Source organism: Actinia tenebrosa, unplaced genomic scaffold (assembly GCF_029948245.1).
Source record: "Actinia tenebrosa isolate PJP-AT-01 unplaced genomic scaffold, QUT_ActTen_1.0 PGA_scaffold8__29_contigs__length_14323225, whole genome shotgun sequence".
Taxonomy (NCBI): Eukaryota; Metazoa; Cnidaria; class Anthozoa; order Actiniaria; family Actiniidae; genus Actinia; species Actinia tenebrosa.
In genome coordinates, this window is record NW_028292585.1 from 11,784,075 (window position 1) to 11,807,198 (window position 23,124).

The window sequence follows — 23,124 nt, forward strand, 5'->3', positions numbered from 1 at the left end:
AAAAAACTCTGAATAAGAATGTAAAACGAGGGAAAAGAGGGAAAAAATAGAAAAGATAGATAGAAAAAAGTCAAAGTGACGGTCCCTGAAAAAATGGTTGAAGGAAAGAACTATAAGTGCTTGGGATATGGATGGATGGAGGATTTTTATTATCACCTTGAGTTCTTAATTTCATTAACCCACGCTTGCCGTTTTCGACGTGAACTATACAAAACTATAAACTAGCTTTACTTGAGATATGACACGGGTATTAAGAGAAGTTAAGAGTCTTAAGGAAAAAGCTTAGAATGTAAATGTACCACGATAAATATTTGTATAAACTTTACTTCAATGACAGACCTGCCACTAGAACGGAAACCAACGGTCGCTTGATGTTCTAAGATTAGTCTTTGAGTTCTATTGGAACAAAAGTTCTTTCATGGCCACCCTAGTCGGTATTTTCTTAACCCCCACCAAGATGATTGTGTATCGTGTTATATGCAAACATAATTACCTTTCTTTACATAATAGAGTTTTAATGAGTTTCTGACTTTAATTGTTTTCTTTCTGTGGACAAAACGTGCCATATGCACTCAAGTGATCAGCCCGCAGGTCAACTTGATCAGCGGTATGATCATCATTCAGGATGCGCATGCGCATGCTTTGTTAGTTTTTCAAGTTTGAAATCATCGAGTGCTCAAATTAAGCCGTGTCGGTGGCAGGGCGATACCACTTGCGACTACGCTGGAGATTTCTAGCCCGACCAATACCGCTATATCCCGGGAGGAATTTCCCAGTACACCATATTTAAGATGAAATTCTAAAGATTATACTTATGTGTCTCACGATTGTGGCAGTTAGGAGGACCGCGACTTTTCGACTGCTACTGACAGGCTTCATCAGGCGATTGTATAGACTGGGAGTGATATCAGTTCTTATACGGTATATAAGAAGAACACCTTCCAGTCTGCACCATCGCCTGATGAAGATTAGCAGTTTGCATTAGAATCGCAGTCTTTGCACCCGTGCCGTGGCACAATCGTGAGACAAATGAATAACTATACAATCTTTTCCATTTTCAGATTTGATTAAATTGTAGTTTTCTATTAAGAAGCTCAAAAAGGGGTACCGGTGCTGCACTGTTATTACCGTTATATCAATGGGTCAATGAAAAATTATCAATCCTATCAGTTTGATATAAATTCCAAATCGCTCAAGATTTAAAAAGTAAGCCTAAAAAAGGGAGGCGAAAGAAGAACGTTTTCTTCACTCTTATCGCAAATAAGTCAAACAGTTAAAAACAAAAATACGCACTTTTTTTGCGATTTTGAAAAGCAAGCAAACTGACTAGTGACTACAGTGTTGATTTACATTTTGAGTAGATTTACATGGTAGTTATATTCACCCTGCTGGCAGAGCCTCCTTTAATTTCTCCTGAGCGAGAGATGAGCGAGAGCATGGAGAAGGTAAAAGGAATATTCTGCTCACGAGGTAACTTCTATGAAATGAGCCTCTATGGCGAGACATTCACTTATTTCGAGATCCTTTTAACGAGAAAAAAATCAATTTCGAGTCGGAACCTTGCAAACTTTTATTCCAGTCACGTTTCGCACATTGTTTTTTAATTACACGTGTCACGTACTAGTCAAAAAGCATAAAAGTTTTAAACCGTAAGACCTGCTTACACGTATCACGCTCTATATATTTAACTACTTCACGTATTACTGACGCACTCATTTTTGCCTTTTTAAACCCTCCGCCACCCTTAACTACCTGGTTTAGTAGCTCATTCGAAGAAAGATATGTAATGATGGCATCTGAAAACCCCATAAAACACTAGGATTGTTTGCAAAAAGGAAGCAGCAAGGCGGGCTCTTTTTCATTGCAGTTTGTATTTGAGATGCTATATGAATGAAGCAACATATTCCTTTGTGGATGAGTACATTTCGATGTGTAGATATGGTTTAGTACTCATGCTTCTCTATCACGTTTTCCTTAGAGAACAGGACCCTCACAGGATTTAAAACACGGTCATTTATATCATCAGGTATCATTGTATTTTTTAAAAATCTAGTTACTACTCCTTCTCCGTAGTCCAAAAGGAGCGGTGTCCAGACCAGCCATGGCTTATTAGCTAATCCCTTTCAACAATAACCAGTACATGCCAATGCTAATCTGGGCAATCTCTGGATAATCGCTGTTGTGCCAGGCAGTGTTAGAACAATCAGAAAGAATAGACTTATCAAAGTGCAAAGAAACGCGCCGGTCAGTTGAACATGGGCTTGAAGAATCTTAAGAAAGAATATAAGGGAATAGGAAAGAGAAATCTAAGGTGAGATGAGTCTTATTTTGAAGCTGTTACTCCAAGGAAAATGAAGTATCTTTGACCCGACGTCTGAAGTTCTGTCTAGTTGACGAATATAGTATTTCATGTATTGTTGATTTATACAAAAACTGATCGAAGAACCGCCTTTAATGAACTCTAATATAAAATTAACTAGACCAGAGTTAGTGCGTCGTTAGCACCAGTGTCAATCTTATTAGAGCACGTTTAATACTAACGTTCCGTATCTTGGACAAGCAATTAGTTTTGAACGGCAATCAAGTGTTATTACATATTGACACCTATTAATTATTGACCGACACACAAAAGATGTTGAAAAAATAACTTATAAAATCCTTCTACCGTTAACCGACCTTGCCTGCCATGAAAGAGAACAGTGTTATACATCAGTACATTTTAAAAATGTTTACCAAAATAAATGTGTTTGACATATACTTTGTATAAAGCCGCAAAGAAATAGGGATAATTGGTGTTTACGATCGATCGATAGACTAGGCTCGGCTATGACTGATTGAGTGCCTTTGGAAGATGATAAAAGTGGCCTGGTGGTTGATGAAACATCTCTGATCTGTGATGATTATTTACAGGGTAATCACATTTATCCTGAAGCTATTAGACGGTACTTGTTTCTTTATTCCTTGCCAGATGATCTAGCCTCAGATTAGCACGTTAACACAAGATCGTGTAATTGACCTTACTGTTGCATGACGAAAGTGTAATTTAACCAAGTTAGATTTAGTAGTAGTGTGTCCACAGTTATACCAGTTCTTTGATTTGAAGAATATTCTTCCCTATTCTTCCCTTCCTTATTAGGAATAACTTAAAATTCATTCTTTTTTTACTTTTGAGACTCAGCTAGTTCAAATGATCACCATCTCCGTGGTCTGACGCATACATGGGACTGCCTAGTTATTTCTAACCATGCATAGCTGTATTGAAAAATAGCTAGACTCTTTTCATGATGTCGTCAGAGGGGATTAAAGGAATTCTAATCCGTATCGTACGTTAAGATGGATCGTGCGAACGCTACGAATCATTAAATAAGTTGTTTATTATTGTTATGTTGCTAACATCATGACGTCATGGGAGGTATTTATGTAAACATTGGTGTTGGAGTGACGGGTCAGTTTGAGTTGCTTTTGTCAAAGGCACTATGCTTTATTACACTTTTAAGAACGTGTCGCCCTCTAACAAAAATATAACAAATGAACATTCACGGTAAGCTAATATATATATTTTTGAATTGATCATGTCAGGTCGGGCTTTGGAAAATAGTATATTGCATGGTAAAAAGTCTTGATAAATGGAAAATATTTGGAAAGAAAACGAGGGCCATTCAGGAAACACTTAAGAATTGAAATTTTATTATTTATTGTTTAAGTTGTTTTATGAAAAAAGAACTTTTGATTGGAAGACTGCAAAGACTTGTTTCCGGCGCTTGAACGTCAAGAAGCCATTTTTCAAATTCTGCGGTTTCATGAATATATTTACGAAAGGAATTTTGAACGAGAGTATTTTTTATTGCCTTAGATCCAATCGTAGTTCTTAATTAATCGTAATGTTTTACGTCATCAGGTCTAGGACCCAAACTACTGAAGCACCAGTAATATTTGACCCAGACGGAATGAGGATTGTTCGAGGGACAACTTGTATTTCTAGTGAGTTTCGCCAGCGTTCTTACACCGATCCTACCGATTTACTGTGGGTATTTCGAAGAAGATGGAATATCATGTTGGATGAGAATGATAACGAGGATAACGAGTATGATAAAACATCAAATAAGAGGGATGAATGGTCAAATAAAGATGGAAAACAGCAATTGGATATGTACAAGATGGGCTGTGATGACGGAAAAGAGGTTAGTACTTGATGATACGATTGACGAGAACTTGACGTGCTCTAAGATTCACTTCTTTTACTGATAAAATCCAATTACTTATTTTGTTCTTATGACTCGTTAGTGTGATTTATTCACATTAAACTAAAGTCATGAAATGAACATATATGGACAGAGCTTTTTTTAGTAGCCGTTTTTAAGACAAGACGAACGCGAGAAAGACGCATAACAGCATCCGGGCAGCAGACTTACTTGTTTTTGCGAGATATGCTGCGAAGCACATCAAGTATCAAACCTGATCTTATTGGTGAAGATCCAATGAAGTTTTAATAAACAACTTAACCCAAATAAGGGCGCAATTTTAAAGCTAATAATAGATACATCAATTGGCTGTAATTAAAGTATTTGACTGCGAAATCTTTTTCAGTTTGCTTTTTGACTGTTCTTTTATAAGCTGGACAAACAGCTCATTAAAGATCGGAAATGAATCGTTCTTTAGTGATAATGAGGTGACAAATGTGGTGTGTGTTTACTTGACGTAATAAAGAACTGACAAACAACTTACCCTGTAAAGCAAGATTGCCTGTATAAAGCAGGTATATTTCATAAATAAGAATCCGCGGAAGCGAAGCAGAAGGTAGGCAAACCTTAAAAAAAACTATTCAAAAATGAATGCGGGGCATGGTGTGGCTAGGAAAGTGAGTATGATCATTTAAGAGGTAAGTCAAATGATCGAAGAACGAATTCTATGTAACGGAAGTGATCAGAAGGCTACGATCTCCCCATGATGTCCTAGGAGCCGAGTTGCATTTGCTGGCAAAATCATCAGATTTTTCAGGCATTATGTTGTTTGCCACGATTCTAAATCATTTGTGGCTCCGGTGCATAATAATATTGCATATCCACCGCTGCTATTTTGTATTGGTCAGGTGATGAAACGTTAAATATTGAGTAAAAGTTCAATAACATCTACACATAATGTATTGTTGTTATTTGTCAATGAAAACTGAAGCAAATTTCATTTCAATCTTTATAAATAATTGCCTTAAGGAATACTTTTCTAGGCGAAAGGAAGGTTGAAAAAAATATTCTTTTTTTAAAATATTGGATTTGATAGCGTGGAAGTACTGACCTCTTATTGTTGACACACGTCGTATTAAAGGGCCAATTTTGTAGAGCACCTCTCAACAAAGGTATATTATTACTAAGTATTAAGCAACGCTAAAAGATTCAGAGTATAAGACGTTCTGGCATGCTTTTGTACACCGTGGGAAAAAAGTACTTCGGATTTACCATCAAAACACCATCGTTTTTCTATCATTTAGAAGGAACAACATTCCCTAACGATTAGAGGTACTTTTGTTTAACTGTGTAAACAAGTTAACAGACTATGAGAACGAGAAGATTGGTTTTCAATCAACAATCGGTGATTTCTCTTAACGAAAACTACACTAGAAAAATACGACTAGAAAAGGAAATTCGAGAATCTGATAGTATAAAAACATATTGTATTGGCAAAATATCGGCACAATTGGATGGAAGCGATGCCATTAAGGTAAGTGGCCACGCGTTACTACTTGGTCAGTCTGCTTTGAATCGGTTCTGGTAGGTGTTAGCTGGTTAGGAGTAGGTAGAATCCCTTCCACTGACCTATGATCCTGTTGGTTGTTAGGTGTAATGAAATGGTCTTTTAGTTAGTCGTTACTCTGAAGACAATTACTTGAGTTGATCTTATTTTGTACCGAGTGTATTTAGTATATATTGTTGTTTATTGAGTTGCCATGAATGCAAACCATGACGAAAAGTTATGTTATTAACTCAATACCAGGAATTAAGGTGTATTAATACTGAGTAATGCTAAAAGTAACTGTTATAAACAAAAAATCATGTTGGTAGCGCTGGCTATTAAATCATGCCAGTTTCTATGCAGTAAGTAGCAGCACTTCCAGCAATCCTCAACCTTATCGTCCTGGCGTAATGCAATTCATGAATGATGAAGGGAAAAAAATTAAAGTGCATGGCTTTTCGCACAAGAGTTGGCCTTTTATTAAGTGGCTGAAGACTGAAAGTAGACAAGACCACTAAATGTGCATAACTATAAAACTACTACTGACTTTGACCAATGATTTTGAATTTGTTTGTTAGGGTCGCCTTCAGAAGTCCTCAAATGAAAGCTTATCATCAAGAGAAGGCAAACACAGTGACAGCAAAGGTTTGAGTGCTAGCAGTGATAGCGACCCTAGGGACAGCATGGAAGACAGTAAAGCGGTGAGTCCATCTGGAATTCCATGCAAGTAGTATAAACCCGTGATTAAATATGTTGATCAGAGGTCAGCTTTCAGAAATGCAATACACAGAAGGCTGCAAAACAGTTATAAAGTAAGGAAAAAGAAAAAGCATATTAGGGCAGGGGAAAAAAAGGAAAGAATGATATTGTCTCCTGCACTGAGGACTGGAATCTTAGTCATGTTTCAACTCCATCTCCTGCAATGTGGTTATATATCATCAATCGGTCTTCCAAATGTCTAGAGCGAAAACAACTCCTCCCTCCTCACTATATACTTTGTATACGTTTTTATATACTTATATACTTTGTGTTCGTCTAGCTGTTGCAACTTTCTATGACAATATCACTTTATAAATCGGTTTTTATCTCGGCCTGTTCGTCAAAAGGGTTGTCATTGTCGACGATAACGCATATAATGGAGTGAGCACTTTCTTCTGCAAACATTAGCTTTGTTTAGAGACCCATTAATGATCTTTTATGAGGTTTACATAAGGAAAAGAATTGTGTTAATTGTATTGATTAAGTAGCCTGTCAGGACGCATACCATAACTTTGTCGAGTACCTCACATATTTAGCTCCAGTTGCCGTGCGGTCTTCTTGATCTTGTCTAACCTTTTCTTGGTAAAAAGATAACTGCAACAGATGTTTTCACGCTTCAGGATCACCAGTAGCAGCAATCACTTACTTATTGGCAGAAGATAGTCCTCATTGTCGTGTATAAGTAAAATTAAGACAATTTTCTTCTTGAAAGTTTTTTTTCTAGTTATCCACTTCGTTGCACTGACATTGTGCATTTTGAATTTATTATTATTGTTTTTTTGAAGATGACGTTCGTGCTCGCAAATAAGCAATTTGAATAGACAACTGTGAAAATGAACAACGTGGCCGTTCTTCCATTATACTCCGTCACTACTAATGAATTGTCGGATTATGGCATGGAGGTGCATTTATCTCGTGTTGATACAAGGCTATGGCTTCGTTCAACAAATTAAAAAAAATCAAAAGCTTGAACAAATACAGCAAACAACTCCAACCAATAGCAATGCTGTTCCTAAATCCTCATTTACCTAGATTCCTGGGTTGTCCCAATCACGTTTTACCAGGGATATAAATTTTTTCATCCCTTGAATAAAACTAGTTGGAAATGATGCTGAATGAACGAGTTTTGTAGGTATCCTAGGAACTCACTGTGAAGTTCGTTTGTCTTAGCGTGTGTAGTTCAATCGGATTAGGAGTGTTTTTGTACAATAGGTATGTCCTGTCATAAAGGATCTTCCAAAACGGCAAGTAACCCATAATCACCTTTCATCAGTCTAAATATGAAGTGTTATACTAGTCCTTTATTCCATAGTAAGAACTTATCATTTACATACTATTGTACACATTGGAAAAATGAAATGTTCTCCAAATTACTGGTTCAAAAGCGACACTGAGGAGAAATTTGGAGAGTTAATTAAATAATCCTTTGAAGACGACGTTCTATCAAGGGTTGTTAGACAGCTTGAAGCACTTCTTTCACAGTTCAGTCATAGAACTATTTTTGTTACTTGCTTCATCTAAATATCTTACATGCACTTGATTATTGGCTCATTCACAGAAAGTTTGTTGAAATTAATATCTTAAAGTTTCGAAGTAAGACAGTTGCCAAAAAAAACAACATGTACGATGAATAATTGACCTTGTGGACATTTAACTGTTATCTGTTTATAAGGCGAGCAGTGCGCGCACTGTCTAGAGGTTTTTAATCAAGGCAACTTACTAGTATAGCTCAAAGTGCATTGCTATTACTTATAGACGCCAACGCTCTAGTTTACGTAGACTCATACATAATTTGAGTGAGTAGTAGAAATTGAACGTGGTTTGCAATCAATCACTTTTACCCTTCTGTATATGCAAAGCCGTAGCCGTGCTAATATTTGCAAGGACTTCAGAATTAAAGTACTTTCAGTGGCTTGGGTACAAATCTAGATTTTTTCTTAGCATGACCTGTTGACAGTAATCATTTGTGCCAATAACTGACTAGGTAACGATTGGTGGACGTGACACTTGATATGGTCCAAGCATATCTGCAAGGGCTACAGACATAAGCAGGTCCATCATTGGAGACCTGGGTGTATATCTAGGTTGTACTGAGCAGTCATGTTGACAGTAATCATTTTATCAGCATCCTACTAGGTCACAAGTGGAACACTTGACCTCTTTCTGTGGGTCCCTCTTCTGAGCACTCTACGTGAGCTACTCGTCATTTATACTGCAATTAACACGTCATTTGCTGTTCTGCTTTTGTGCTCTTTTGTTAAACAAATTCGGTCATTTAAAAAAATTGTTAATGACCTAATTTTTATCTCTAAAAATGCGAAAATATCAAAAGTATTTTCTTAATGTGAAATTTTGTTATCCTATTTTTGCTATATTTCTGATTTAACTCTTCTGTGTCAGTGACACTATTCAAGCCTGTCACGTTCATTGCTCAATTAAATGCTATAATTCCACGTCGTAATTTAACTAAATTCTTGTATATCTTTTAGTAATTGACATTATTGACATCAAAATACAGTATCATTGTTGGATTTCCTTACTTTTTCCCCCTGGCGTTTTGGTTGGCGAATAAATAATAAACCTAAACATAGGCGATATTGGACTTTTCCAAGATGCTGATAATTTATGGTGATTAGCATTGTAAATTGTTATTGGTCCATAAAAACCACTAATGGGTTAAGGATGCTAATGTTGCTCAAAGTAGAATAACCAGATGAGTGCATGATTACAAAACAACTATATGACTTGTGATCAACTGTTAAAGTGACTGTATTTGTCTGTTCACACCTATGGTGTTTAGACGTTTTCCAACGACCTATTACACCAGTATGGAAAATGAGGTGAGACCACAAATCATCGAGTTGATTGTAAATATTTAGTTTGTATATTGAATTCATGTCTAGTGACTGAAGACATAACAAGCTGCTTTGAAAACGTTTTATAACAGATTGGTAGATATAATCATAGAGTGTTCAACTAATAAGTGTTTATTAAGTAAAGTCCTAAGCACTAGAACAGTAACTTATAAACAACTAAGTACGTTCGAGTAGTCGAAGACCTTCGCCACCTTTTGCTGCAATTAAATTCATACTTCTGTGTGTCTTGATTCTCATGCAGCCTTTAGCTGAGACCTTCTCTGGGCTGGTTGAACGCGATCCTAATATTTTAGTATGTTCGATTTTTTCCATCGTAACTTGTACAAGCAATACTTTAAAGGAGGTGTTAGGTTCAAGATCATTTTAGCATCTAAAGCAATTGATGTTGTTTACTTTACTGGCCATCTATTGTGCCCAGCCTGATTGTATGGATTATGAACTGTCAACAAATCTTTAGTTTCCAAGAGCAATTACTCGTTCGTTATTATCATCCAATAACGAAGTTAGCTACCATTACCACCTTCTTACGGTGCTAAACGACTTTTTCATTCAAAATTGCCAAATAACACAATTGCTTTTGTTACATTATTTGAGTGACGCTCGTAGATATCATGGAGTCCAACAGCGTTTTGCATATTTATTATATTAAGTCTGCCTTAATCCTTAAAATTGATCTCATTATTGTATAACATCACAGGCACAGCAGGCTACCTGATCAGACACACAGTACAGCATGTGGGCCACGATACTTCCTCATGATCATGACATAAAATAAAACAATATCTTGACCTTTTTCGATTATATTAATGGGTTGGGTGGGTTTAGCAGAAAGAAATACCGATGAGGCAGTTATCATGTGCCAGCCCCTAAACAAACAATCTAAACAAGCAAAAAAGTACATCACATCTGCAAGGAATGATTAGCCAGGGAAAGACAAACTTATAATTCCTTATTGTACTATATCTTTGAATAATTATTTGACGGGTTTTTTTCCTGCCTTCTTCCACAGCAGACGGATCTTCCTTCCGTTGCTCGCAAAATCTCGGCTCCTGCCTTTCGAATGGGCCGCCGCTCATCACGAGTTCAAATGCAAATGCATGCACATAGACGCAGCTCCGTTTCAGCCTTGCCTCGACGGATGGCAAGAAGAGGCAGTGAGGTAAGATTTATCCATGCTCAAAACGAAAAGCTATTATAAGAGTTGAGAGAATCTTAGGTATTAGGGTCATGGCGTTGTTATGACCTAAACTCTTCGGTGCAAGCGTGCATAGTTAATACATAATAGGGAGCACCTCGCAGTACATACATTCAAGTGAGCATAGGATAGATATTTAGATGGATAGGATATTTCAGTTTATGGGTTCTTGTCAGGGATACTTCAAAAATGCTTCCAAACTCGAGGTTACAGATAGAATCATATGTAAGTATCAAAATCCCTTCTTTCGCAACAATCCAGTGATATTGATAAACCAATATACATTATCAAAACATATCCTTTTTTGTCTATGATTCATTGCCAAGTCTCTCCGAGGTTTTGGGATTGGAGTAGCTAGAATATATTGGATAAAGCCGGATAGCAAATTCAAGCAAATTTACTGATATTGCCTTGGTTTACATCATTCGTGACAAAATGTTATAAACTAATTCATGGCTCATGATCGCGCATTCATGAGAGGGCTGAAGTGTGCCCCTACTTATTTGCTTCGTCTCTAATTAACCTAACTTTTTATGAATAGTCAGAGACCGATTTTTTCTGAATCAGTTGAACAAAATTCTCGAAGCTATAATTATCAGTGCCTCAGTATAAATGTAGCAAATGAATAAATAATTCCTCTCATTTTAGGTTTTCTGTAAAGTTATAAAGATATTGCACCCGAAATAAACACGCGCTCGGGATGATGCGCAGTTTCGGTATATTGGACTAATGCCAAACAAGCTTCATCGGTCGCAAACAAACAACACGCAATCAACCAAGAGAAGAGGGTGGATATTATTCTAACTTACTTGAAAGGTCCCATAAGAGTCAGTTATGTAAGTAATGGTTTGCACGTCTTGTCACATTATTGCGGGTCATAACATAGCATAGCATTTAAAAACACTGGTCATACTGATCATAGTATTAATTATGTGCTGATGAAACCTGCGCTCCTTTACATAGTTGGCTTCCGGAAGAGGAGTCTGTAAAACACTTGCACGTTTGTACAAAACTAAAACTCACTCATTGCTATGATCAAGTATTCTGTCAAATAAACCGGCTTCAGACAAGAATCTAATATATATAATACTAATATAAAATTACTAATAGTTGCTAAGATAATCATAAGATAGTCATGCAAATAATTAAGCTTAGGAATCATAGGAAGGACAATGAAGGCAGACGCCACCTGTAATAAATTCAACAAGTAATGTTGAAAATATAAATAAGATGTAGGCCTAGATGAAAGACGATCGTGTAAATATCTAGTAGCCTAATAAAGAGTTTTTGTTATTATTAATAACTGAGGTGTGCAAAGATCACGGATGTCGCAAAGTCACGGTATGTGACTGGGGACATCAAGTTAACCAATCGCGGCTTGAGGTTACTTCTCATCCAATTAGATAGCTAGAATATGGTACATCAGTTTGAAGGGGCAACTGAAAACTGTTATACGTTTGACAAACCCTGCCTTTAACTACTTGTACATAAACCTATTTGAGTCCTCAGTAACCTAAGAACCAGCCAGGAAGCCCAAGCTTGGTTTTCGTGCCTATAACTATAAGTTACAGTTAATGTATGTGGTTAAAAATAAATTGCTTTTTTTTTCGAAGAATTTTGAAAATTCGCGAGACTTTCATCACTACGTTCTTTTGGTTTACTGTTCTCAGCTGGTTCTTAGCAATAGGGACGAGGTCTTGCGCAATCGTAGCTTTTTAAATTACAGTAAGTACCCGCGTGTAGGAACCTAGTGGTTTAAGACTGAGCCTGCTGGCAGAAATTTGCTATTTTAATACCAAAAAAATGTAAGAAACTGTTTAGCCAAGCAAGATCTAGCAGGTTCTTATATGTGGATTATTTATTTATGTATTTATCTTTATTATACAACTCTTGTTTTTGGTGGCATGATATTTATTTTTTTGGCTCAACCCTTGCACATTATCTTTTCTTTTTGCCTACAGTTGGATATTTTTCTTCTAGCAGAAGAGGTTGACCGATATTTTTTTTGAGGTTTAAGTGCTTGCTCGATATTCTTTTATTTGGGGATTTAAGCAACCCCCCATCAGTTATCTAATGGTCCGTCCATAATACAGTTGTGAATAAATACTGTATATCTCCTTCATAGAAATCGAGAACCTAATTAAGAACCTACTTAGACTTAGCCTTAATTGCCCATAACTACCTGTACCTCAAAATAGAAGAACCTATTTTGTCAGAATTCAAAAATTGTAGGTTCTTACACGCGCATTTTTACTGTAGAAAATCAAAAGGACCACGATTGCTCTAAAAACTTGAAAACTCGTTCCTAGTTAAGAACCAGCTAAGGACTGGACCCATCATACTGTAGTTAATATGGACACACACAAAATATAGATGAAAAACATCGAACTTTTAAAAATAATTTCTTCAAAAATATGCGTTTTTTTGTAAACCAAATATATACATTTACTGCAGCTTACTGACAAAAAAAAAAGAAGCAAACTTACAGTGATTTAACGTAGATTCACTTTGAAAAGACTCTTGCTAATAAACGGATATTTCAAACTTCGTGCGACAATCGCCTCTCTGGAGTTAGTCTAAATTTCTTCAAACCCAAAACAACTTTCAAACAAAAACTCAAGGATATCAATGCTTTGGCATGATTTCCATTGCTTCTAACGAATCCTTTCTGTAAATGTTGTCTATTATTAACCCCGTGCTTTGGCCATGCACTCATACAAGAGTTAATGGCCCATTGGCGCTTTTGGCGCGCGCGGTCGCGTAAGATCCTTTGGTCCAAAAAATGTTCTTCACTTAGCCAAACTGAGATTAATCTTAAAAGCTGTTATGAATTCCTTCCGATATAAAGATCTTAACAAATATCCTGTCCATTTTCCTTGATTAATGAATGCGTGTGTTTTGTAAGACTAATTATGCACGCACGGTTAACAAAACCTCCAATTATGAACAATAGATAAATCCTGTTTTCTCTTTAGGAATTGTTTGGCCTTGTTTGCCTTGTATTAGGGATAATAACGATTGAATGTCGGCTCTTCAAAGAGTTCGCTAGTTTTTGTTTGTTGATTCGGAGCTTTGTTTCCTTGGAGTGAAAATAAACATTCAATGTTTTAGACTCTCACACCACAACAACTATGTTCAGCGTAATAAATTTTGAGTCGAAACTCTAAATCAAGGATGGAATTAAGCGCTAATGCAGTTTTCTTTTGTATCGTTAATTTAACCTGGATTATCGTGACTTTGATTATGGAAAAGATCGAAAACAATGGACAACAAAAAGTAAGTTCTAAATTGCTAGAAGGAACGTAAAAACTAGCTTTAGTGGTCTTGATACGTTTTGGGATATGAGCATGAAAGGAGAAATGAGTAGGCGCAGAGTTAGGCTTATTTATTGAGTTGTCTCCTGCGTTGTCTCCGGCGGTATTTAACACCTACTTCAGATAGATTGGTAATTACTCTTAGCATTGGTTCTGTTCGTGTGAAGAAAGTGTCAACTACTACAAAACAACAAAACACAACAATTGCGTGAAAATAGCAAGAAAATATTATCCCATGGTTTGCCAAAACAAACATATAATATTCGATTAACATTGGAGATGTAGATAAATCTTTACAATCATTGCCTAGGCAGTTCAAGGGCTAGGCGCAGACCGGTGGGCTTGTTAATTTAAGAAATGATTTTATCTCATATGTACCCGCACGTAACTCGCGACTTACAGTCAAGTACTGCAACAGGTTACCTCCACTTACGAGACTAGACACTCTCGTGTAGTATCGAGCCGGACAAACACGATATGTACTGGTCATTCTTGGAACTACTCTTTTGTATTTGAAGAATCAAGTTCTCGTTGTTTAGTGATTTGATAGCTGATCGCAATTGTATTGCAAAAATAGTCGTATACAATTTGCTTAGCAATAGTTCAATTCATCATCATACTTACTGCCGCAACCAATTACAAGTCGACTGGCACATGGCATCTTCCCTTTTTTACAACAGTTTATTGTTTTGAACAAACTAGGGTGTGCACGTGTGAGCTTGCACTGGACGTCATCACTTTATTGATCGTAATCAAAAGAACACTTAAGTCACAAAACAAGGAGTTATACGTACAACAAGGCACTTGTGAACACCATAAATAGTCTCTACTTCGAAGCTACACGTTCAGATTCTCGTAGACATTCATAGAGGAGTGAACATTCTTGTGGTTGAACAGTGAAACGAATTTCTTTAGTTAGGCTACGTTAGGAGCGGTGCCTTTGCGTCTAATTGACAGTACAACGCCTACATTCATTCATTTGTTCTACTAATGAGCTGGTGAGTTACTATATTCATAAAACACAAAAGTGTAAATCATTTTACTTGGGCCATGAATACATACGTTTGTATATAGTGATACAAACGATATGGGTCAGCTTTTCTCAAAACTAAAGATTAGTATGTTACTACACATCTGCTCAGTAATAACTATGTTCTCGAGTAAATCACGAGAAAACATCTTTTAAATGTAAGCGCATCGCTCGTGGGACGCGCAATCTATAACAGTGATTCGGTTCATATTTATGGCGCGGCAGTCCAAACGTCTTCCACAATTTACCCGACTCTGATAAGAATTCTAACCAAAGTTAGCGAAAACATTTTTGAATAAATGATAGTGAGAAGATAAAGATTTCAGCGAATGAGTTCATCCATACTGCTGGATAACCCTAAAATTCAAACTTTAAGTACTGTAGTTGATATGTTATTTAATATATACTAGGTGCAGTGGATGCGAATCTGTAAAACCAGAGTGACGTCTAGTATTATTACAATGGGATTTTTAATTTTACTACGTAAATGTCAACTTTAAGTCAATTACTGATCAACATTTGAATCCAATTAGGATCTGAGACATTCTGCTTTCCTGCACTTTTGCACATCTCTTGTCAAGTGTTAACCAACCCCACCTAGCTAGGCTAGGTTATTTAAAAAATGTCTGCGACGACATACCTCCAACATAGCCTTATAATCTACCATAAAAATCTTAGGACTTAAATTTAGCTTTCAGTTGAATTTTCGCTGAGTTTGATTAAGTTTTTAACGAAAGACTATTCCCTGTATATACCGCTGACCTAAATGACTGTAGCTTGGGGTTCACATTTCCTCCTCCTGTTTGTTATGATATCACGCGAAGAGGCGCCAGCCCCCTGAACGACAGGTATGAAAAACAAACAAACAAAAAAAAAAAAAAAAAACAAAAAAAAAAACGCTAAAAAAAAGTGCTAAGAATCACGACTAGATCTTATGAGACATTATTAGTTCCCCACAAAGTCGAGTCAGTTGCTTTTTTTCTTCCGATGTGCGAATCATCACGTCTCGGGCGCTAACTACGTGATCACATGATCAATTCAAACAGCTCGCGCGATTCAACATGTTTAATCAAAACCGAATGCTTGCTCTCCTGTAGTTCGTTCAAGGCCTCATTAGCCCATTCCAACGTGCTGGCTAGCTTCTTTGCATGCCAGTCTTTAGTTTTTATTGTTTATAGTAATGATTTAATAATAATATTCCAATACAATGATATTGTGTTCAAGATTTAGCTGATTGAGTGACTTGGTATTTTATAGTGGCCAAATATATTAAATTGTTATTGAATCATTGATCTTAATTTTATTAGTCTTATATAGCAAAATTCAACAAACATTGGCTCTACATCATTAAATGACTGTTGCAATCTAATGACTTTCTTTCAAAAGCTGAAAAAGAACCATTTTAGGAAACCTCTTAAAATTTCAAAAATACTTTAGCGTTAATGAAATAAAAGATATTGCACTGTCATAACTTATAACACTTAAGTATTATATTATTGGAAATAAATAAAGGAGTTAAATATACACTTTCAAGATATCGAGGTAAAAAAGAAGTCGGGGCACACAATAGATTTTATGGATTAAGAATGATCGGAAAATTCACTTATAGGAATTGTGATATCGAGATAACGGCAGACAAAGATTATTTTCTACTCCAAATCATCCCCGTTTACATTCTTAAAATGCCTGCTTTTGTTGGTATGGACCAATGATTGCTCGTGGGTTATCTTGGTATTCAAGTCTTTTCAAACAAATCAATCACCTTTCAACTACGTAGAACAGAAGTACGAACAATATGGCTGTAGGGAGACACACTGGACGACTCAAAAGTAATGAATTACACGAGCATGTTGTCACCTTGAGTCAAGAATAACCGGCTCGATGGCAATGGTAGCTGCAGTAGTGAGAAAAGAAGTAGCTCTCAATTATAGCCGGTTGAGGAAGAAAAGAAAAGACAAGACCAAGGACAAAATGCTCGACACTATCGTAGGGAAAATGGAACTAGTTTACTTTTTCACGGTGGGTGAACTATAAACAGCAGTAGAAAGATATGGTTCTTTTGAATTAATGTTAAAGCTTAGAATAGAAACCCTTAGTTATAAACGTGCATTTTTGATTGGTATTTTTCGGAGTTGCTTCATGTGGTAAATAAGTTGCTCACGAAAGAAGTTTGTTCGAAGTGTGATTGATCTTGAGATAACTAAACTTGACTGGTCGCTGTTGTGGGTATTTTGTATCTTCCTCACCAAAAACCCAAGTCAATCAGATAATCCTGATTAGACATTGATAGTACAAAAAATCCGAGTCGGGGCAACTCCGAGATGTACTTATTTGATTGCACTCAGAGCATGGCAACCTTCACGGAATCTTAACACATTTGCTACCAAGATGTTCAGCGATTGCTAAACTACAATCATTTTAAAATGGCAAGCTTTCAAGGTTTTCAGAAGCATTAACAAAATAAACAATCTGTTTCCGTAGAGATTATTGACCTAGTGTCTTAGATCAAGGTTAGGTTTGATGTAAACAGTAAAAGATTCAACATGTAAATCAGGTCGAGCGATGATGAAATTGTCACTAAATTGTACAATTTTGACTAGAGACATGTGGATTAGGGGTTTTGGATTTGTAAATTCCGAGGTTGAAAGATAGGGTCATGAATCAGAGGTAGATTTATCGTGACTGATTGTCGTCTTCTTGAACTGCAAGTTTCCTTAGCGACTCTACGGTCTCTAAAAACTGTATTTTGCATTAATTAGTATTCCATTTGTCAGATTTGATGAACCATAAGTGTTTTTCCACATGAATTGAGTGTTAAAGTCACGCGACAAAGCAATCAGATTGACCAAGTGTAGTAATTATTTCACAACCATTATTTGAACGCCAAGTACTGTGGATTATCCTACTACATACACGGGTTAATACCAATAGTTATTGACCTACTCCTTTGAGTAGATAACACGACACAAGACAAATATGTTTATTTGCACTTTGTAGCATTATACCTTGTGTACAATAATATTGATAATATTTAGCTGCTAACCAATCTTAGTATTATACTCAGAGGGGTGTCACTGACCCTATACAATACTTTTATCTTGTAAGATACAACGACGAGTCTTCTCAGACGATAGTTACGACATTTTCATATCTAGTTTACTTCCATAGATAGCCCTGCTCCCAAAATATTCCATTTAAGATATAATAATAATAATAATAAGGTATGTGTAGGCTAGTTCTGTAGGACTCCAGTTCTCTAAGTTTTCTCCTTTTTTTATAACGATCTTATTTTCAACGTTCGACTTAAGAGTTTGAATCACGCTATGGTAACCTCAGTCGGGGCCAGGTTAACGTTTAATTTCCAACGGCTCTACATGTCTGCTGTCTACCTGTAGTTAGGAAGTCAAGTACTAAAAATATAACTCTTACCTAAAGTGTGGGAACTAAGGTTTCAGTTTCTATTATATAATAAGCATAATTTTTTAGTCTGACTGTTATGTCTAAATTATTTTTTTATCTTGGTAAAGTCCCTCATTAGTGATGATACACCAATGACCTCTCTTACATTACGGAAGGGAAGTGTTATCGGAGATATATTTACCTCTCATTGATTATTGATTTCGTATTTTATCAGGTACCGGCTCTCACGTCGTTAGCCAGAAGAAGAAATACTCTAACGCCATCTTATCCCGTGGGATTGAAACGGCGAGGGTCTCGAGGGTTTAGTAACGCTGGTGAGTACAAAATAAGTTTGTAATTGAGGTCTGCAATATCACTTACCGCTTTAAAATTTAAAAAGGTTTCTATATAGATAAAAAATTTTTTTCTAGTAACACAAAATATAGAATCTCAGTCTAAAAACTTGTTTGCATTGCTCTTGGACGGCCAAGATATTTCGTGTTTGCCGCACTGAATTTCGTTCTTCCGGTGTCTCTTTTTAACGGAATTGTAAAATGCTGTCTTGTAGCTAATTAAGCAACGGAAAAGTAGAAAATACATTTAATCAAGTCTGATTTTCTGATTCACTTGTACTTTTCCTTGCCGTACATCAAGATCATAACTGAGTTTTTAGCGTTTATCCAATAATATAAAGTAGATAATACTGAGAAGCAAAACAACCCTGGGATATACACTTAGTTGGGATCCAAAAGACGCAGTTTTGCATGTTATTTGGTCTGGCTGCCGGGATGTTTTGATGACGTCATAGGTCGAGCATAAAGTGTCTAGTCAGAATCTACCAAATCGCGACCATCATTGCATCACGTACTGCACTGATCAAGTGTGGTAAAATTTTACTTTTCATCTGAAATAGTTTCTTGGTGGGTACAATGGACCACCCTTGGTGAGCCAAATATGCTTTTTGATACAGGATGCGATTGTTTCATGCGGATGTGCTTGGGGGCATTAGACCGCGATGATGATGTTAAGAGGTAGTGGTTTCGAGCCATTTAACAAGATTCGAGTGACAAGTAGCAGGCCATTTTGTACATTAGCTCACCACTTATAATTAACCTGAAAACCACAAAATGTACACAATGGTGGGAACCAAACTAGACAACCTTACTCTTAAGTATCTAATACTACATTACTGTGAAATTACTAATCTCATTAGTGATCTGTCGGGATTCGTTCTGACGGCTTTCTCAAATGTCATGGCAATTAATAATGAATCTTTTGTTACAAATATTCTAATATTATTGATTTTCGGTTCGTTTGCGTGCCTAAAGCTGATCAATTGATGGCGTATGCGATAAGATGATTACACTGCGGTCTTGAAGGAGGAACAAGACAAGACAATTGGATAATGTTTCGGAAATGAACTAATTAAGTTATCTTCCGATATGTTTAAGTGAAGAAGCGGTGAAGCTATGCATTTCAAGTAATAAAAAGCAAGGATTTGAATAAGCAATGTTACTGACCCAGTAATAGAAGACTTTGCTGGTTTCACCTGCAAAACCTGTTACAAGGGCGTGGCGTTTATCAGCTAAAATCATCTCTTCTGATTCGCGTTTGCCTCCATAAGACTACAGTTTCTTGAGGTTCATCAAGATTTTTTGGTTATCGAATACAAAACCAAAGTAGGAATATTCTAAATGTCTTGTTGACGACTGAGTAAGATCTTTGCTTTGATATTTTCTTCTAGAATTTCATCTGAATAATATTCAAACCAAGGCAAAACATGAGATGTTGGCAAATCTAGTTTTACCAGCCTTTGCGGAGCCATCATTTCGAGGTGGAAGAGAACGACGGATAACATATGGATGTCCTACGGCGAAGTCAAAGAAAGATGGTAGGTGAATGAGAAGGAGTTGTTGCAATGCAATTCTTGATCAGCTTGATAAACAACTGGTCGAACTTTGAAGGATTAAGATAACAACAACAACAACAAAAAGCAAAGATGGTGCTCATTTCTCTAGACCTGAAATACACTTAATTAGCAAAAATATCAGAAATTTTGCTTTAAGTCTAAAGTTGAAATCATTGGCTGAATTAACTGAGTATGTCTTTTTATATTTCAGAAAAGCGTTTTCAAGTCACCAATGAAATCTTAGAAACAGAGAAGAAATATCTAGCGTGTTTGAACACTTTGAAAAACGTAAGACAAACACTGAGTAGCTAGCTTGATCTTCACCATTATATACTAAAGGAAAGCACAGCCTATGCCGTTCCAGAGATGATAGTGTAGATATTTGATTTATGGTAATTCATTTTATAAAGATCATTATGAACCAGAAATAATGCTGTGAAAATTATTTTCTAGACGTTTGAAGATCCAATGAGAGAAGGAAATTTTCTAACACCGAAAGAAATAGAGTGAGTATCACTGGATTCGTGAAAGAATGAGTATAGGTCATATCGAAGAAGATAATTTATTTATGCCTGATTTGCAACTAAACTGAATTTGCTTTACCAATTGTCTTGGGCCCACCCTTTAAGTTGCGCTGTATAAGTACCACAGTAGCAAAAAAAGTTAGTTTTCAAAGATATGGCACAATATAAATCAGCTGAGAAATTTAATTCATCAGATGAAAAGTTTCTATAAATGATAATCTTATTTTGTTTTGACTTCAGCATAATATTTCCAAATGAACTTGGACTAATTCGTGAAAGCCACACACACTTTATGAAGGATCTTGAAGAAAGAATTGAAAACTGGAAACAATATGGCATCGTGGGTGACATATTCACCAAGCTTAGTAGTTCCTATCATGTAAGTATTATCTAATAGTCAGATCAAGGTTTGATTCTTATGGTGCAAGCATTTATGTGCGAGACTGTTCGGCGGGACGAAATATCAAAAGACATCACGGCCGCCATGTTGGTGGAATTTGACAATGAGACCAAAGACATTTTTGTGAAATTCATTCAAAATGGCCGCCATGACGCTTTGATGTGACATGAAAATCATGAGTTGTAGCTGTTTATTTACTGAGTCAATCTTATCACGGGAAGTTCTTGGCATATGCACAATTATCGTGTCTATTGATAACAGATTTCTCTAAGTTTCTCACTGCATTGGCCTTGAACACAGATAATGAGGAAGTTGATACAGACGTGTTGATAAAACAACCGATTACGGATCTTATTTGTAGATCTGCAACTCTGCTTGTTATCTTAGGACCAGACTGAAAGATATGTTAACACTGCCGAGAACCTTCTGAAATATCACAGTCATAAATAAAATATATACTAACATATATCTAAATGAGTGGGCGAGCTGCAGAGAGGAGAAGTGGTCGGTAGTGGGTGGGATCTTAACACCGCCTTAAATAACTTAAAAATAAATTCGGAGATAATTCGGTCAACTCAGTCCAACATGTCTATCTTATTAATAATATTAATAAATATGGTTTTATTGATTAGTATATTTGGTGGTAGGGATACATATTTGGGTTAACTTAGTACCTACATGTCTATCTTATTAATAATATTAATAAATATGATTTTATTGGTTAGTATAGTTGGTGTTAGGGATATATATTTGGGTTAACTTAGTTCCTACGTGTCTATCTTGTCTAATATATCATTGATTTCTAACCTTCCAGGTTGATGTTCTAAAAATCTATTCTGATTACGTCAACAACTTTCCCAGAGCCATGGCTATCATCAACAAGTCCTCTCGAAGCTCACAAAAGTTTAAGCGCTTTCTTCAGGTGAGGAATAAAAACTAATAAATAAATCTTACATATAAATAATTGATAACGGAAATATGTTTTATCTGTTAGGCCTGCTCGACAGATCCAGATTGTGAAGGATTAGATCTAGGAGCTTATCTGCTCACTCCTATACAACGTCTACCAAGATACGTCCTCCTTCTTAGGGTAAGTATATATGCGCATGATTTAGCTTCGGGTTCAAGATCTCAATTGCTCTTTACAGTAATGATTTTACCACCATAACAACCACCACCTTTATCATCATGATCACCACTATTATGAGCATCAGCGTCCTGATTATCATCATCATCGTCGTCATCATCATCATCATCATCATCGCTATCATCATCAGCTTCATCTTCATCTTCATCACCATCATCATTATCACTACCATCAGCATAAGCATCAGCATCATCATTATCATAATCGTCATCATCATCATTATCAGCATCTGCCATCATCATCATCATCATTATCAATAGCAGCATATAATCCTGCAATCTGGCGTCATTACCACCGCCATCATCATCATCATCACCATCATTCTGATATACCTGTTTATCTATTTCTGCAGCAATTATCCAAATCCACCGAGGCTTCCCACCCTGACAGCTTTCACCTTGAAAATGCTTTGGAGAAGATGAAAAACATGATAAATATTCTGAACGATTCGATACAGAGTTCCTGTAAAATAGTCAACGTTTCTATAAGTAGAAAGTCCACTAAACGAAAGTAAGAATACACGTCAAATAGTACAGTATTGATTCTTCTATTGATTCTTAATCGTTGTAGATGTGGAATCAGTTGGACTGGTAATGATGTTGCAAAAAAGAAAAAAAAAAGTTTATTCTAACAATTGGTCGCTGAGTTGTGTTTGTTAGGTTTATGTACTTTTTGTTGATTTTCATCATCAACCTTACTTTACATCCTAATCTTTTTTTAGATCATTACGAAAAAGACCAGGGATAAAAGATCTTAAAATCACAAAAGAGGATAATGACAGTAGTAGGTAAGCATTATCTTGGCAGGCTTTGTTGGGACTTTATCTTGCTCACTATTCTTATTG

At 36.2% G+C, this 23,124-nt stretch overlaps 1 protein-coding gene across 6 annotated transcripts in view; it reads left to right on the plus strand.

Moving 5' to 3' along the window:
• LOC116306291 (uncharacterized) overlaps positions 1-23,124 on the plus strand; it is a 29,525-nt gene that overhangs the window by 3,143 nt on the left and 3,258 nt on the right. The window contains exons 1-13 of one of the 6 annotated variants that reach the window (XM_031716318.2): positions 1,747-2,026; positions 3,899-4,181; positions 6,306-6,428; positions 10,372-10,521; positions 18,536-18,635; positions 20,045-20,191; positions 20,421-20,497; positions 20,663-20,715; positions 20,974-21,112; positions 21,948-22,055; positions 22,128-22,223; positions 22,633-22,790; positions 23,002-23,067. In XM_031716318.2, coding sequence (XP_031572178.2) covers positions 3,948-4,181; positions 6,306-6,428; positions 10,372-10,521; positions 18,536-18,635; positions 20,045-20,191; positions 20,421-20,497; positions 20,663-20,715; positions 20,974-21,112; positions 21,948-22,055; positions 22,128-22,223; positions 22,633-22,790; positions 23,002-23,067 — 1,451 coding nt within the window. In that variant the 5' untranslated portion in view covers positions 1,747-2,026; positions 3,899-3,947. Of the gene's footprint in view, positions 1-1,746; positions 2,027-2,071; positions 2,312-3,898; positions 4,182-6,305; positions 6,429-9,193; positions 9,327-10,371; positions 10,522-16,356; positions 16,921-18,535; positions 18,636-20,044; positions 20,192-20,420; positions 20,498-20,662; positions 20,716-20,973; positions 21,113-21,947; positions 22,056-22,127; positions 22,224-22,632; positions 22,791-23,001; positions 23,068-23,124 lie in introns of those variants that run through there. The other 5 variants (XM_031716317.2, XM_031716315.2, XM_031716316.2 and 2 more) reach the window with 5 other exon arrangements.